Source organism: Varroa destructor, unplaced genomic scaffold (assembly GCF_002443255.2).
Source record: "Varroa destructor unplaced genomic scaffold, Vdes_3.0 BEIS01000004.1, whole genome shotgun sequence".
NCBI classification, from domain to species: domain Eukaryota; kingdom Metazoa; phylum Arthropoda; class Arachnida; order Mesostigmata; family Varroidae; genus Varroa; species Varroa destructor.
The window spans coordinates 50369375-50385355 of NW_019211457.1; the positions used below are offsets into that span (position 1 = coordinate 50369375).

Here is a 15981-nt window from a genome sequence, read left to right on the forward strand (position 1 = left end):
GGCATATATTTGGCGTGCGTTGCGAAACGAGGCAGTTGAAGCCTCATCTCTACTTGGCGGAGATTTCAGGTAAGGAATTCACGTCCTCCCCGTTTTACTGAAGGTAACAGTTGGCACCTAATAAGGCCACAGGTGGCTACAGCACTAAGGAAATTGTGGCCTGGAACGTGGGCAGCGTTTTCTGTCTCTATCAGCCGTGTGGTTATTTTAGATCAAAAAGTTTACCGGGTTTAATGTACAAGTATGTTGCATGGTATTTACATGGCTTCACAGCGAATAACGCTAAAAGCGAAGAGGTTGTTCTAATGATCTTAATCAAAATGAGAATTTACGCTTGAGGAGGCGTGTGTGAAATAACTGCCTTCACATCTGCATTACATTTACATTGCTATTAAGGCTATAAGTGAATCATAGGACTAAGTGGAAGACTCTCCCATTGTACTAATACTATGTTTTATTAGATTTTCGAAGATAGCTTGCATTCAAGGTAGGACTGTATGAGGGTTGGCTCGAAGGATAATGATTCTTCATTCTTCCTTCCGTTTTTGCATGTCAAGCACGCCTTTATAAATAACATCGTTTTTATTAGTTGTACATACATACCGCCATTCGTCATGAAAGAGGCTGGTGCGTACGTCATTCTGTGCTGTTTTGTGGCTGGCTCATGCGAAGCTGTTACCTTAACACCAGAATCTGAAGATCTTTTCGGTGGCCAAGGGACGTTTGCGCAACCTGCATGGCCACTTAGGTGGCCTTTCCAATGGATACCGTGCCGCATTGCCTTGATACGTAAGTTTTTCATACTTGCGAACGACAAAAAGGGTATTCAACTTGCTCATTATGAGGAAGCGCTGTACAAGTTCAGTAGTTTTTCCTAGTAAATAGATAACGGATGCTGATGTTGCCACATGCTTCGTGCTCTTTAGGGAATACACTTTTATTCTTACTTGATTAGTGGTGTGAACCCGGTTAACTTAATAGTTTCATAAGGATTTGGTAAGCTGGTTGGAGAAATGATGTCAACTATTTTGTGTTACGTTTTGTTTCGCTTGTTTCTAACGTGGGCTGCTCAGCCTAAACATTTTAGTTCGAAGAAGTGAGTTTGTGTATGGTCAAGATATCGTATGTTGTGTAGCTTAAATTAGGCAACTTAAAAGTTGTAGTTGATATTGATGTTAAAATTTTGCTGGCACAAGAATTGACTAGCGGATATAAAGATGCAGTCATAAATCCAAGTATTTTTTGTTTTATCTGCATAGTTGCATCGGTCTGTATAGCGAAAAAGAAACTAGGCTGGCTGGTAAAGGTATCAAAGCCGCTTCGGAACGCAACCAAACGAAAGAAGTTAACATTAAGTAATATTTACATTTAAATTGCAAACATGATTGACTAAGTAACGGAATAATAATAATAATGGATAGACTAATGAATATGTACACGATACTAATTACGAGATCTTATTGCACGCTGTGTGCTTCTAGAACTGGGTACCCCATTCGCTAGTGATTTTCTACGATATTGAGTTTTAACTGCACAAAAATGTTTCTGTTGGCATCTGCTTAACTTACTTTAATTATCCGAGTATAGGCAAGTCAGTTTTAAGAATCCTCCAGCTTCGGCAATGCGTCGAATCTAGTAGCGATCAAGAGAAAAAATGGAATGGAAAAAATTGGCGTTCTCTTTGTTGTACGTTGATCAGCCGTTTAGAGCGGTCACTGATCCTTAACCATTCGTTTAATGACCAAGAAACTAATGGATAATGGTTATATTAGAATTTGTTCACGATTACCTGAATTTTTTCATGTACAGGCCACCAAATTACGTGTGTCCTTGACGTGACACAAAATCATACAGATCCGTCTACACACATCTTTAGATATGAGATAAAGGTGGTTCTCCCGAAATGCCTCCATCCTGGAGAACATCTCAAAAGCGTCGTAGATCAAACAAATTCCAAATTTCTGTTAAACACGTTTTTCTCCATATTTAAAACGCGAAAAAGATTCAGCAGAATCGCTAGTGCCTACAAGAAGTCGCGATACACTGTGACTTATAGTGATGTAATGATTAGTAGTTTATGGTCGATGTACACGTTTAAATATGCTTTTGGATTACTAAAGATATCTGTCGAAGCTAGCAAGAAGAAGTGTGCTTACAGTTAGGATAAATGTCCGTTTACTGCTAGAGCTTCTTTGCACATTTTATCACTGCTACTTTTACCTTTTAGTCCGATTTCGCTTTTTACTATATATTCTTTACAGCATATGTGGATGAGATGCTTCTTGTGTGAAGTTCTGGGTGAAAGGTACGCTATTACAAATGAAACTATAAGAAATCTATACTCATTTATGTTATTTTGCAGACCCTGATTCTACAGATTGCCGTTCAAACAGGCCCAAGGAGGTGTCGGATAAACACCAACGCGATGATTCTGAACAAAGTTTGTCAGATTCACGTTCTGAGAAAATACGACCAATCACCACAACTGCCGTTCCCGAAGGAATTTTACGCCTTGAAAGTGGCCCGAAGCAGAGTTCTATCACCCCTGATGGAATCCCGAGCCATGACGATGCGTGGAAGCCCAGTTCCACTACTCCCGGAGAAACCTTAGACCGTGAAGACGGTGCGATGGTCGGTTCCACGACTGCCGAAGAAATTTTAGCTCGTGAAAACGATTTGAAGCTTAATTCCGATATTCCCGTAGGAATCCTAGGCCATGAAGATGGCCCAAAACTGAGTTCCACAACATCCGAAAGCATCGGAGGCCGAGAAAATGTCTCGAAGCCCAGTTTTAGCACTCCCGAAGAAATCCTAGGGCATGAAGACGGTCCGAAACCATGTACTATAAACCACAGTAAAATCGTAGGCCATGAAGATAGTGCAGAAACTAGTTCCACTACCCCCGGAGGAATCGTATGCCTTGAAGACAACTCAAAGCTTAGTTCCGTTTCTCCTGAAGGAACCGTAAGCTATGAACTTGGCCCGAAGTTCAGTTCCGTTACTCCCAGCGGCATTCAAAATTATGAAGATGCTTTGAAACCTAGTTCTACAACTTTCGAACGAATCGTTGGCGCTGCAGATGGTTCGAGGCTTAATTCTACCACATTCAGAAGGATTCTAAGCGGCAAAGATAGTCCCCTGCCAAAGTTGACCAGCGCCGGAGAAATCATGGGTCGTGAACACGGATTGAAGCCGAGTTTCATCACTCTCGGTAGAATTCTCAGCACCGAAGATGGTACGAAGCGTAGTTCCATTACTCCCGGAAGAGTAGTAGATCGAGAAGGTGATCCGAAGCCCAGCTCCACTGTTCTTTCAGGAGCCCTAAACCTTGAAGACGGGCTGAAGCCGAGTTCTAGCCTTCCCGGAAGAATCGTAGATCGAGAAGGTGGTCCAAAGCCCAGCTCCACTGGCCTTGCAAGAACCCTAAACCTTGAAGACGGACCGAAGCCGAACTTTATCACTCCCGGAGAAATCATGGGCCGCGAAGGTGGACCGAAGTCTAGTCTTATTACCCTCAGAGGAGTCCTGGGCCGTAAAATAGGTCGAAGCCAAGCTCCGCCACCTTCGAAGGAATTATCAACCCTAAAGGCAGTTCCAAGTCAAGTTCCACTATATTCGGAGGAACAACAGGTGCTGAAGACGGACCGAAACCCAGCTCCACTATACCCGGAGAGACCCTAGGCCGTGAAGGTGGTCCGAAGCCGAGTTCTATCACCTTCGAAGAAATCATGGACCGTGGAAACGGAACGACGCCATACTCCAGTACCCTCGAAGAGGTCAAGGGCCTTGAAGACGGACCGAAGCTGAACTCTACAACCCCCGAAGGAATCCCAAGCCGTGGGGGTAATACGAAGCTCTGTTCTACGACGCCAAAGGAAGTCGTAGGCCGTGAAGGCGGCCCGAAGCTCAGTTCTACCACTCCTGGAAGAATCCTTGGATGTATGATGAGTAATTGGTGGTAACGTGGATTAAAAAACTACAATTGAAATTACCGACTCTGGAAAAGTACGCGAAATTAATTTAAGTGTAGATTATAACTGAGTGTCTCCTAAACATTCCTTAGCAGATAATAAATATTAATATACTAACAATGGAACAGTAGCCCAGCAGGGCAAATACACAAAAACAACTAGATAGGGCAATAACATTTTGTGAGTTTACTATTCGTTTAATTATTCAAAGATAAATGTAATTATAAGTATATGATGGACCATTTTAGTTTCCTCGCTGCTTCGTATCTCTGAATGAGAACCGTGGTTTTTCGACAAACTCAAGTCCATCACCTGATGACGGCACTGGTTGACTTGATTCTGAAAATGCGAATACCCTCGCTGAGAGCAAATGAGAATACACATGAGTTAGTTAAGAAATGACGCCTTGGCTTATAACCCAATCAGAGTAGATAACTCTCTAAGTTTAATCAGTTGTAACCATATTTACGGTTCGCGTTCAGGGTGTTTTTTTCTTGCTACTATTGAGAATCAAAACTTCCACACAATGTTTGAATACTGAGAAACATTTATAAAGGACTTATATTTCCTCTATATAAATTCAATTGTTGGAATCCTCACAAGCATTCGCATCGTTTCGATATTAAACTAACCTATCTCATGTTCTGTTAAGCAGACATATAATAATAAGCAGTCGAGGCAAAAAAACTTATGTAGCTTTTTAGCTAGCGATCTGAGGTAGTTAGTTGAGGTCAATGGAGTACAACCTGTTTGCTAGAGTTCAGACAGAAGAAGAGATTAGATCTGTTCACTCATTACATACCGTGTGCTTTTCCATGAAACTGATTTTTATAGATGGAGGCTGACTCGTCTAAAGTTCGAAACAAAGAATTAAAGATGTGCATAGAGCGTAGTTGTCTGCATCTAGCAGCGCATAAACAATGTAAGAACGAATGCTCTACTCAAGATTCACAGATTTGTGCAGTTAGAACCAGTTATGTCAGAATAACGATCAAAAAACGATGCAGATAGATAAAGGGAACCTTTGTGGATTATGTAGATAACGGTAGCCTTCTCTGTAACTTGTGCTGACAGAATAATCAGACTTCTGTCATCGTAGTGTTAAATTTACAGTTCGAATATGACTGGTTAAATACAGAAACGCAACGGTTCACAAAAAGCCACAGCCTCTGCTTAGACGACTTATGGCACTTATGTGGGGCCATGTGATCCTGACGATCCTTCATCCATCCTTGTATGTGAACAAATCTTTTGTTACAATATGACGCCTGCACGTAGGCAAAGTATCTGTTCCGGTTTTACTCAATCTCCACTATACTTAATTTTAAAGAAATGATCTAGTGTAATAAATTGTGGAACGACAACGTAAAGCCCCACACTTCCTTGTAGAGCACGAAATCTGCCTCTTTCTATACAGTCACCCTGTACTGCTAGTGTGGTCCTAGGGTGGTGTCCGCCCATCGCCCACCGTCGGGATATAAACAATTCAGTACTTCAGCCTCCAGTGGCTTTTCAATTTTCAAAAACATTTGCATAAGGCTAACAGCGCTTGGCTCTGGTCCAACAAGATCTCAAACATTAATGCATTGAAGAGATTTGCCTCGATTAGCAAAAGTATTGCCTTGTTTTACCAAGGTGCTCACGTAGTCTGAAAATACAGCATAGTGGTCGATGCATGACGAGAACTGTATGTGCACGACGAAGTGCTGGTCCCAGTGGCATCTCATTTCTTCAACACAACGAGGTAGAATATGGCCGCTTTTTTTTTAGGAGTTTTTGGAAGTCTCTCCTTCCCTTTTGGCAGAGCACAGCTCCGCCGGCCTTTCCCACCGTCCTGGCAAGTATGACGAGTTATCAAACATACCCAAATTAATACAGACGTGCATAGTATTATCTTGTTGAAGTGTTTCGATCGAAGGAAAGTGGAGTGAATTCAACGAAGTGTTGCACCGCTAACAACCTCGCATGATCTATTACCGTTATATGTGGAGTCACATAATGTACTTGCTTCTTTGAAGGGTCCACGCTTTCTGGTGTGATTTCTCGTCATCCGTGTGGAAAAATTCTTTGAGTTGCTCAAAGGCGTGCGTCTACGGCACACCCGTAAGGTGGCGGAAAGCGTAGGTAGGCCTTTTTCGGAAGACATTCTCTCACAAAGTCATAGGCGAATTGAAGTATAAGGCTGCAATAACGGTAACTACAGACTCAACAGGTAAAGAGCTTTAAAGCACCAAGCGCGACTTGCAACCACGCCTAATTACTCATGGCTACAGGCAGAGTCGTATTGAATAAACTCGCTACCGTTTTCACTGCAAGTTCACTGTAAAGCTTTAAAACGTCTCAGACCGGGGAAAAATCCGATAAAATTTGAATTTTGACAATGTTTCAATAGAAATGCATAGTTTCTAAACAGGGAACCCGCCTATAAAAGCTTTAATCTCGGATTATATATTAACGATATAATTATGGAAATATTTGATAGGATTGCGTTTTCCCAGTAATAGTAATAATCGCTTGAATGTTTAAAGATTTTGATCTTCATATTTACTGCATTTAGGAATCGTTCTGAGTAAGTGCATTGATGATTACCTCGTGATACTCGTGAGCCTAGCATGGTTTGCGATGGCTTAAACGGGAGCGTGACCTCTCGTCCGGGAGATCCTTGGCGGACAGCAGGCGGGAGTTCCGGGGTAGCTGTTTCTTCGTGATCGGTGTTTCTCTAAATACGAATATTTAAAATATCTTCTAGTATGTATTCTTGATATCATTCTGGTGCGGCTCATATACTCCGTTCCTGTATGCTTATGTATCTTATATGCCATCCGTAATAATATTCGACGACCAACTGCGCATATACGAGCAACATGGTTTTTCATGGAAGTAGGGAGTGCTAATTTTTACAAGATCCCTGTGGTCTATGATGACACTTTGGGCGTCGCCAAACCCACATCGTTTGATATCTGTATCTGATAACCAAAATATGTTTATCGCGACGCGTCTGTCGACACTACTATCGATCGCCAGGAGGCATGGAAAATTGTATTAGCGGGTTCCTAAATAATTGTACATACTTCGCAAATTTTATTCGATTTTTTAATATTTTCGGCACTGTATTATCTACCTCTTATCTCATTTAATCACAATTGGAAGGCCTATCGAGCTACAACCTAATACAGTAGCTAGAAAGGAAATAATATTCACGTTGACTCGCGAAGATTATAAGGACATTTTCCTACTTACCTACTTTCCGCTATTTGTTTAGTGTCAATTCAAATATGTTTCAAACTACCCAAGCTTTGATTACGTTTGCATCACACTGCAGTAGTTGATCAAATCAAAAAAAAAAAATGATACATTTTTGTCCAAACGTAAGCCAAAGACCTTGCGAAGCCTCGTGCGAGACGTACTGATAGCTGATAAACTGTCGAAGCATTTCGATAACCTTAAAAGGGCAAACAAGCGGCTTGATGCCACTACAAAATATGAGTATCATTCTGTTTCGTAGTACACGTGATATATACCTCGTGTGCGCTGAGTTGTTGAGATGACGGAGCTCGATGTGGCCTAAAGCTGAACGTTTTTCTGGATTTTATCTGTGGTACTGTGCTGTTACCTTCTTCGCGAGAGGTCGCTGCCTGCTGAGTGTCAGGTTCTTGAGTGGGTATCGATTGCAGGCTCAACTGTGTAATTTCTCCTGCATACCACATACAATAACAAATGAATTATTTGAATATGATTTGCTGATGATGTAGCTAAACATTTTTTCCTCGGTGAAAAACATGAAAACAGTATAGGTACTCAAGGAAAAGTAATCACTGGCGATCAATAAGCGAGCATTTGGCTCGTTCAAGCGCTCCCGTTGTTTCGATGCAGAACACCCAGTAGTCGAACTCGGGTCTACTTTGCAAAGCCTAAGGCATCTACGGCAGGCACCTACGTTTCCTTTCGGCATTCCATCCGCATTATTTTTGGCCAATGTAGGGACATTCTGCCACAGTGCAATTCGGCTAGCTTTTCATTCGCTCGGCCACCTCGTATCATTTTTGGCCTTCCAGAGGTCCAACCAAAAGCGTGGTAATACGAGCATGACGTGGTCAGTAAACAACCTTGAAGGGGAATCTCATATATTACTATCTCAATAGATTTGCTCAGGCGTTATAAGATAGTTATGCGAGTGACGACGTGTAATTTCCGATAGGTAATATTATGGACAAATGTATGGATCTTCGTGATTCGCAGATGCTGCGAACAGAACACAAGTTACTTATGAAAAGGGAGGGTGTGTAGTCGACAAAACATCTGACAATTAGTGGAACTATGGCGTACGCCACCTACATTCGGAATAGAAAAATTACAATGAGAAAAAGCATACTGGCTACTCATGCGAACATCGTAACTTGTAAATTAATCTACGAATAAAAAGCTGATGTATATATAAATCCAATTTCATTTTTGCTATTAAAGGTTTAAGTAATATGGAATGGTACCTGAAAGCTAAGGGTTGGTTTTAATATGTTTGTGGAGTACCAGCTGCAGAATACGATTAGTAGGAACATAACTATTCAAAACTCGGACGCGCCTAGTTCAAACCGTACACTGCCAAAAATTAAAAGTCAAATTGGGTTGCTCATTCAAGAAAAATTTTCATCGTTTACCTCAGATTTAAGGTGGTGGAACAATCCAATTCGTAGAGTGGTATGACGTGGACTAGATTCGGGATCGGGAAGTCAGTTTACGTCTCTCGCATATTTTAAACAGACTTTAGGAATGCGTTTGAGCGGATCATCAAAAACTGCGCCAAGAAACGTTCTGACTCTATAGGTTTCTTTAGCCAATTTAGATTGTGTCAAACTTGGCCATAAGTCTCCTGTGGGATTGCAAACGTGGCTGAGGCAAGGCTTTGTATGGATGCAATCCTAGATGCTTAATCTGCGCCACGAGTACCCCGGTGGAACGGTTGTCACTATTGATGTGACTATAGTTCAACGAAATTTTGTTCGGGAACCTTCAGTATATATCGCATCAGATTTTGGTTTCATATGTATGAGAAGACTCATTGAAATTCATTATTGAACTTCGCAAATGCAGACAACGGATCCATGCATTTCAATTGTTTCTCAGTAAACAGCTTTGGCAGCGACGGAGATGCAATTCGTTCATTTCATACTAAAAAATACTTTTACTGAAAAACATCACGGTGACGACTGCGTTTCTGGATGCGACATCTCCTCTGAATTGGACTATGCAGGTCAGCTGCAGAGTGCCTTCCGTCTAAAGTTAAAATAGGACCTGCGTTTGATGTTTCAGTGCCTGAGCAACATTCTGAACATAAAATATTAACATATATCTTTTGTGAATCAGACCTTAGACCGACTTTTATTGTAGCACTATTTACCTGGCGTCTGAACTATTTTAAGAATGTGTCTTCCTTGTGGCAACTCGACTGTCTCTCCGACCGGTTGTAATCTCCTTATTGGCGGCTGTAAGTAGAAAAACGAAAAAAAAAAAAAAAAAGGTAGATACCCAAATACTATTTGCTTAGAATAATACAAACCAAGACGTTAAGGGAACTTTTAAAACCCATTTTCAATTTCAATTTTAAAAAAGTACGCGCACATATCTGTACTCTAATACAGCAAAAAAGCCAGTACGTGAAGTAAAAAAGAAACTACAGTTTTAAATGTATCATTTTTTTCGACCTTCCAAAAAATAACCCCGCTGCGTTATAATTTTAACCTTAAAGTTACGTACTGACACAGAATTTTGAAATATCTTTAAAAAAAGCAATTTTGTTAGCCAAAAAATTATAGAATTAGACTCACTAAGGTGCACCTCTTTGATTTAAAATACACAGGGCGTATGGCTAAAAGACGTCGGCAGGACGAAAAGGTAAGACCATTTTAATTAACGCGCAATCTCTGACGCATTTAGGTAACTTGATGATACCTAGAGGCGTCGTAGAAACTTTATTGTAAAAAAGTTGCTCGAGAAATGAGACCGTCTACAAAAACGAGTAGCGATGGTGTATTAATTTGAGATTTTCTTGTTAAAAACAGGCATCTTTTAATATGATTTTAAAGCAATGGCAAATAATAAAAGTAGTTTGCACTTCTACGCAATATAACAATAATAATCTGAATAATGAACGGCGGCAGAGCCAACTAGAGTTTTAATAGAAAAAAATTATTTTTCCCATGTAAGTTCATGCGCTGTTTCATGATATGATTTCAAGTTTAAAAACTCAAATGAATAGCAAGCTTTGTTACCCTTTCAGTAATAGTTATCGATCAATCTATAGCACTTGCATAATTTTTAAAACATTCGATCCTTTAAAAACTTTTTGTATCTCTTTTGTGACAACGACATTGTACCTCAGCATTTCAGAAAACGTTGGCGATTGTAATTCTCGACGATTTGATCACGCAAATAAATTAAGACCTAGATGGAACCTGTCATCAGCTCCACTCAGCCACGTTATTTAAAGTTCTCGTAACAAACAGAGGTGGTTCGTATCGGACACCTCGTGGTTCCAGCTGCACCTAACTAGATTCAAATGTTCCACCAGGAGCTGTGGTAGCTAAAATGACGAAACGATTAGGAATGGGTATTGGCATTCGATAATAGTTCCACAGTTTATACATTTTCTAAGCAAAGGCACGCACCCTGGATAAACGCAAGAGTACATGCTGGCCTCCACTCGTAGTCACCACTTCGTACAACGGACCAATCGTTGGATCTGAACCTTTAAGACCATCGCTGAACTGCCTCCTTCTGACAATGATATGATTGTTTAATAAAATATTAGGTGGGCTCATTGTCGATGAAACCAGTCTAGTGGGAACACGATTCGTCCCAGGTCTAATAGTCACTCCTGCTGGAAAAGCATCCAGTTTCGAGCGGTCTTCGTCAAAGTCACCAACTTGTGAGACCTGAAATTAGGACGCAAAATCCACATTACTAAACAATATATACGTTGATTTAGGTTGTTAGAGGAAAATGCTAAGATTAAATTGAACGAACCGTAGCCATATTTCACACGCGAATATTATTTTTAGGGAGATCTAATCGGAAAATAGTTGAAGAAAAAAATCAATGCTGCCGTTTCGTATGGAAAGCGTCGTTAGAAGCAAACCAATCATTTTTTGAATGTTATATCCTTTGAGTTTAGTCCTCTTAGTGAAAATCTCACCGTTTTTAGCTTCTAGTCGCACGATTCATCATTTACATAGGATAATGCCCCTAAAATTCTAGTCTAACCGAGGAATTTTCTGAAGTTTTAGAATATTCCTATTTTTAACTAATTAGTCCTTTCGTTACACACGGTTCTTGCTGCTTTGTCACTCAGACAAATTTGCTTTTCTCCGGCACCAGACCAGGCGATCCACGAAAGGACCATCCGGTCACCTAAGGTCAGTCGCAGAACAACACGTTCTGGGTGGTAATGGCCTGTCCGAAATACTTCGAATGTCATAGGTAAAAAAAATTTCAGTACTAGTTATTTAGCTGATGCTAGCAATAACCTAGACAAAGTAATCATTATTCTTATCAGTAGCACTCATTGGCTAAAATGACTGATAACAAAAGGCTATAATGGCTATATAAAGACAGCGCTGAACTTCGACAGTATTTTGATGGCTATTATCGCATTGATTTTTTATTATATATTTTGTTGTAACTTTACGACGGAAGAAGCTGTATGTGGCACGCACAACAAACACTCTTCGCAAAATAAAAGCGACCATATTTCCTTTCCTCTGATAAGGGAAGAATATTTTGGCCTGACCCTGGTCTCTAATATGGGACTTCTGTTCCTATCGGTTCCGGACTAGGAAAGCTTAACATTACTATGTAATAATTATAAGCGATAAATAAAGCAATGTGAATTATTGCTTCTATGTGGAAGTTCGCTACCCAGATAGCGTACTCAGAAATCATTCTACCAGGAAAAAAAGCATCAGAAAGCTAACACGGCGTTTAAGGCTTGAAACTCAATCGGATCTGTCCTACTGGAAAATAAACGACGGCGCACGACTCCCTGCCGTTAAATAGGTAATAAATACACAGTCTATGATTTTGTGTAAATAACCGTATCTATCGAGACATTCTACATGTATCGGGCTGACGAAAAAGGTACTATATATTATCTTACTTTGGATTGGAACAGCATGTTATTGTATGTGTAACTTCTATTTACTAGCTGGAAACGGTGCCTATTTTCCATTGAAACTTGTACTTGACTAGACATTGCACTTTGCTGGATTAAGCAATTTTTTTTTAATTATTAGTCAACATTTGATATAACTTGACTGGCAGTCACAGAAATACTACTCGAATACCTAAAATACAATGAAAATACAATAGAAATGCAGTCTCCCTTCCATGGTTGTAACTTGAAAGAGTAACTCATTAGGAGTAGAAGTTAGGCCTAGACCTACAAAGAATGCGGTGAACGGTCCACTACGGTTTGCATTTAGTGCCCCTTTGTGGTATGATACCCGGTTTTGCGAAAGAGTAATTATCAGCTGCAGTTAGCTCACCTGCGTAACGAGGCGTTTTACCGGTACAGAACGGGCCAGAGCGGAACTAATAACCGGTCGGGTTATTTGATCACCAAAAAGTCGAACGGGCGGTGGGGGCGATGCAGACGTAGATAAGATTGGCGGATGATGGGGGTTCGCCCTGAAGTATTATGGCCGACGCACGAGTAAATCTGATAGTTTTGTGATCACAATCCAGGCCAAAAGCTAATATGTTACAGATCTATTACCCCAGTTAGCGTAGCGGACAATGTTATTCTATGTAAGCGGAAACTGGCTAATGGCTTTGATTTGGAAACAAGTAGGAAAATGTAAAAAGAATAATAGCCATTGTTTACAATCATGGCATTCAATTTATATACTTTGAGTACGAGGCTTCTCTATTCGAATCTGGTAGTTATTTTAGTACATTATACTTTGTGCAATACTCTGTGTGTAGTGCTATACTTTGTGCTTCCCAATTTAGACCAATATTAGCCATTGCATTACATGGAAAGCTTCATTTTGTTTTTCTATTTTATTTTAACCATCAAGTCCCCAAAGTGTTTTTTTTTTAGAATTTTTTTTACAGTTGGATAAATTTGTTCTCAAACCTAAATATTCCAATCTAATTTATAAAATTAAGCGGACTTATTTGATGATCTGACCTTGAAGTAGCAAGTACCCAAATGTTTTCAGCTACTTACGTCAATTGCGGTGCTTCTGTTGCTGGTCTTTCTTGCTCGAGATCATTTTGCTGAAACCAATTAAGAAAAATGGCAGCCGAGCCGTGTTAATTTGTAGACTGTAAAACATAGAATAGTGAAACCATCTTCCTTATGCAGGAGAAGTATCGTTATTTTACAAAAAAAAAAAAACAATTTCTTATTGTACGGAAAGCAGGTAGGTAGCCGGCGTATAGTTTACCTGATGTCGATAAACTGCTTTTTTTAAATTTAACAATTACGGCCGTGCATGACGTCTAAGTAAAGCTCGCCATCTTTTCCGAGGTATTATTAAAATTAGGGAGATAGTCCTACTACGACGCACTTAACCTAATTGGTCTATAATACCACAGCATAGTCGTAATGACAAAGATATTCATATTTAGAGATATTAAATATTATGGCAAAAACGCACTCTAAATACTTAACTGTAGAACCTAAAGCTATCCTTTTTCTTTGACGTTAGCGTTGTGTATGATCTTAGAATGTGGTGTTAAGCAAACTTTGTGACGCAATCTGGGTCTGACGTGATCTATTAATCGGTTATTACATACGTAGAAATTTGGAATATTCGGCATCTAGTTATTATTCTTTTATCGGTTAGCTGTAATAAAACAGATTTCTGTATAATGATAGGCGGCTTCACGGTAACACGGTTTGAGAGCGAAATGATATTGTACGACATATTGAGTCGTTATTAAACCTCGATTATAGAAAGTTTCAAATGTAAACAACGTCTCAAACAGTTAGATATAGGGATTTTCATAAAAACTTACTATGGAATCAATGCAATGAGCGACTTCGTTCACCTTGAAGTTTTCGTTATTTGAAGAAGCATGAGACACTTTCAACTAAATTGAAAATATTTATTTGAAAGTGTCTCATGCTTCTACATGTAATAGATATTAAACTATATATTTGAAAGTATATATGTTGAAGAAAAGACGACCGAGCTCTAAACGATTAAATGTACTAGAAGGACGAAACGACTGGCCATCGGTGTTGCATGAAAGCCAGGGACAATAGCTGTTTTCTATGTAAGCTACATAAAAATGGGACACGTCATTTTTTCTGCAGGAAGGAGACCATTGTAAATTATATCCGCGCAACTTAACTATGAAAAATAAGGAATACTGTTGAAAAACTGAATCTAAGGAAGCTGTCTCTCAGCTTACAGGTTCATTGAGAGCTTTTTCAGGTTTAAAAATCTGGTCGGTAACGCTGTTATTGTCGTCGTTTCCAAACGAACAGCAGACGTTTGACGTAACCTGGTCACAATAGCCTATGGCAGCACCTCCAGTCACGATGCATTCCCAGTATGGCAAACATGCGCACTGTTTTCCTATAAAGTGACGAAAAATATATGTTTAGCTATTTAAATATTATCGCTAGCCGTAAGCAAATAAGAGCTTATGCACAAACCTCTCTGTGACGTTCAATGGTGTCTAACAGAGATAACAAAATATCTGCTGGCGCAAACTCAAATAAAAAATTGTTCCTTTTTATGACATGTGTCTGTACATGAGAAGCTCTTTGAGCACTCGGAAACAGATAGTGCCTTAGTCGGGCGTTAACTTCTATTTCCACGGTGCAAAGGAGCTTAAACCAACAAATTGGAAATGCCAATACACATGCTTCGTTAGGTCTTCGATCGGCCAATTAGGTACGCATAGGTAAGTTCACAAAGTGGTTAAAGACTTGTCCTTTTTCGATTCGCTGAAGACTAACCGGGAAAAAGGCAATTTGCTTATAAATGTAAGTTTTTCAAAACATTACACAATTTAAATCCTAAACGTAACCGTTATGGTTACGTCTCTATGAAAAAGTGTACATTTCAATTGACTTAATGAAAAGTTTTTCTACTCTGTTGTCTATCACTAATACTTTTTCCATTACTTAAAGCTTTTTGTAAGGCCCCCTTGCATACGCTTAATGAAAAGAGCCGCATCAATAGACAACAAAATTATTATAGCATTTACCTGAAGTTTTATGTTAAACTATCTTTTTTCACAGCCCATTTGGCCATTGTTCATTACGGTTTTGATGTCATGAAAATTTCCGGAAGACATTTTTTAATAACTCAAAATCTTCTAAGGTCCTTGCGTACAATAATAGGCTCAAAATTTATGTAGCTAACAACAAAGTATCGAAAATTCGCTAAACGTGTTTATTGTATGTTCCTATTCTATTGTATATGCATTAACTCTGTATAAACTGATATGTCTGTACGCCATGCAGGATACTACCCAAAAAGCTTCGCGCAACTATGTAGGGAGTTCCTACCTATTTTACTCCACCCCAAGATAAGCTAAGTTGGCGCAATACAGCTCACACTCGCACAGTCGCCCACGTCTACCAGTTGGGTGACGCTCACCGACCCAATTGACCGACCTCGCCCCAATTTTTCGCGGCTACGTAGAGGCGTTCTGATTTCTGAGGCGACTCAGCCAACGCGAGTGCTATTCATGTGTCAACATTAATCCAGTTAGTGTGATAAGATGATACTGACCAGCCGTCTCTGCCGGGGCCTACATATGGCTTACCATGTTTATTAGAGAAGTTACAAGCTAACTTTTGATATGCCTAGAATAACGGGGTTTCAGTAAAACGCGAGCAGTGTGCAGCAGCATTGATAATGAATAATCATAGTCAAATTTTAACATCTGATCTAAATATAACTGAGTGAGGCTCATATCAGAGCCTAATGAGACATTTTCTCTTGAATCCTTAATCATCCTTAATTTAAGTTGCCATCCCAACAGGTCCAAG

The 15981-nt window shown here is 39.8% G+C and overlaps 2 protein-coding genes across 9 annotated transcripts in view; one reads left to right on the forward strand and one right to left on the reverse strand.

Annotated features, from left to right (window-relative positions):
- On the forward strand, nt 1-5369 carry LOC111249300 (uncharacterized). The gene is made up of 3 exons (XM_022802987.2): nt 1-69; nt 590-789; nt 2363-5369. Exons 2-3 carry the CDS (start codon nt 615-617, stop codon nt 3679-3681), a joined length of 1494 nt encoding a protein of 497 aa, XP_022658722.1. The 5' UTR covers nt 1-69; nt 590-614; the 3' UTR covers nt 3682-5369.
- LOC111249301 (uncharacterized) overlaps nt 4135-15981 on the reverse strand; it is a 26729-nt gene continuing 14882 nt past the window's right edge. For 6 of the 8 annotated variants that reach the window (XM_022802996.2, XM_022802992.2, XM_086986468.1 and 3 more), the window contains 8 exons: nt 14388-14554; nt 13195-13244; nt 12509-12650; nt 10634-10900; nt 9367-9451; nt 7493-7665; nt 6561-6690; nt 4135-4331 (listed from right to left, as the gene is read on the reverse strand). In XM_022802996.2, the coding sequence (XP_022658731.1) occupies nt 4216-4331; nt 6561-6690; nt 7493-7665; nt 9367-9451; nt 10634-10900; nt 12509-12650; nt 13195-13244; nt 14388-14554 (1130 nt within the window). In that variant the 3' untranslated portion in view covers nt 4135-4215. The remainder of the gene's footprint in view (nt 4332-6560; nt 6691-7492; nt 7666-9366; nt 9452-10633; nt 10901-12508; nt 12651-13194; nt 13245-14387; nt 14555-15981) is intronic. The other 2 variants (XM_086986470.1, XM_086986469.1) reach the window with 1 other exon arrangement.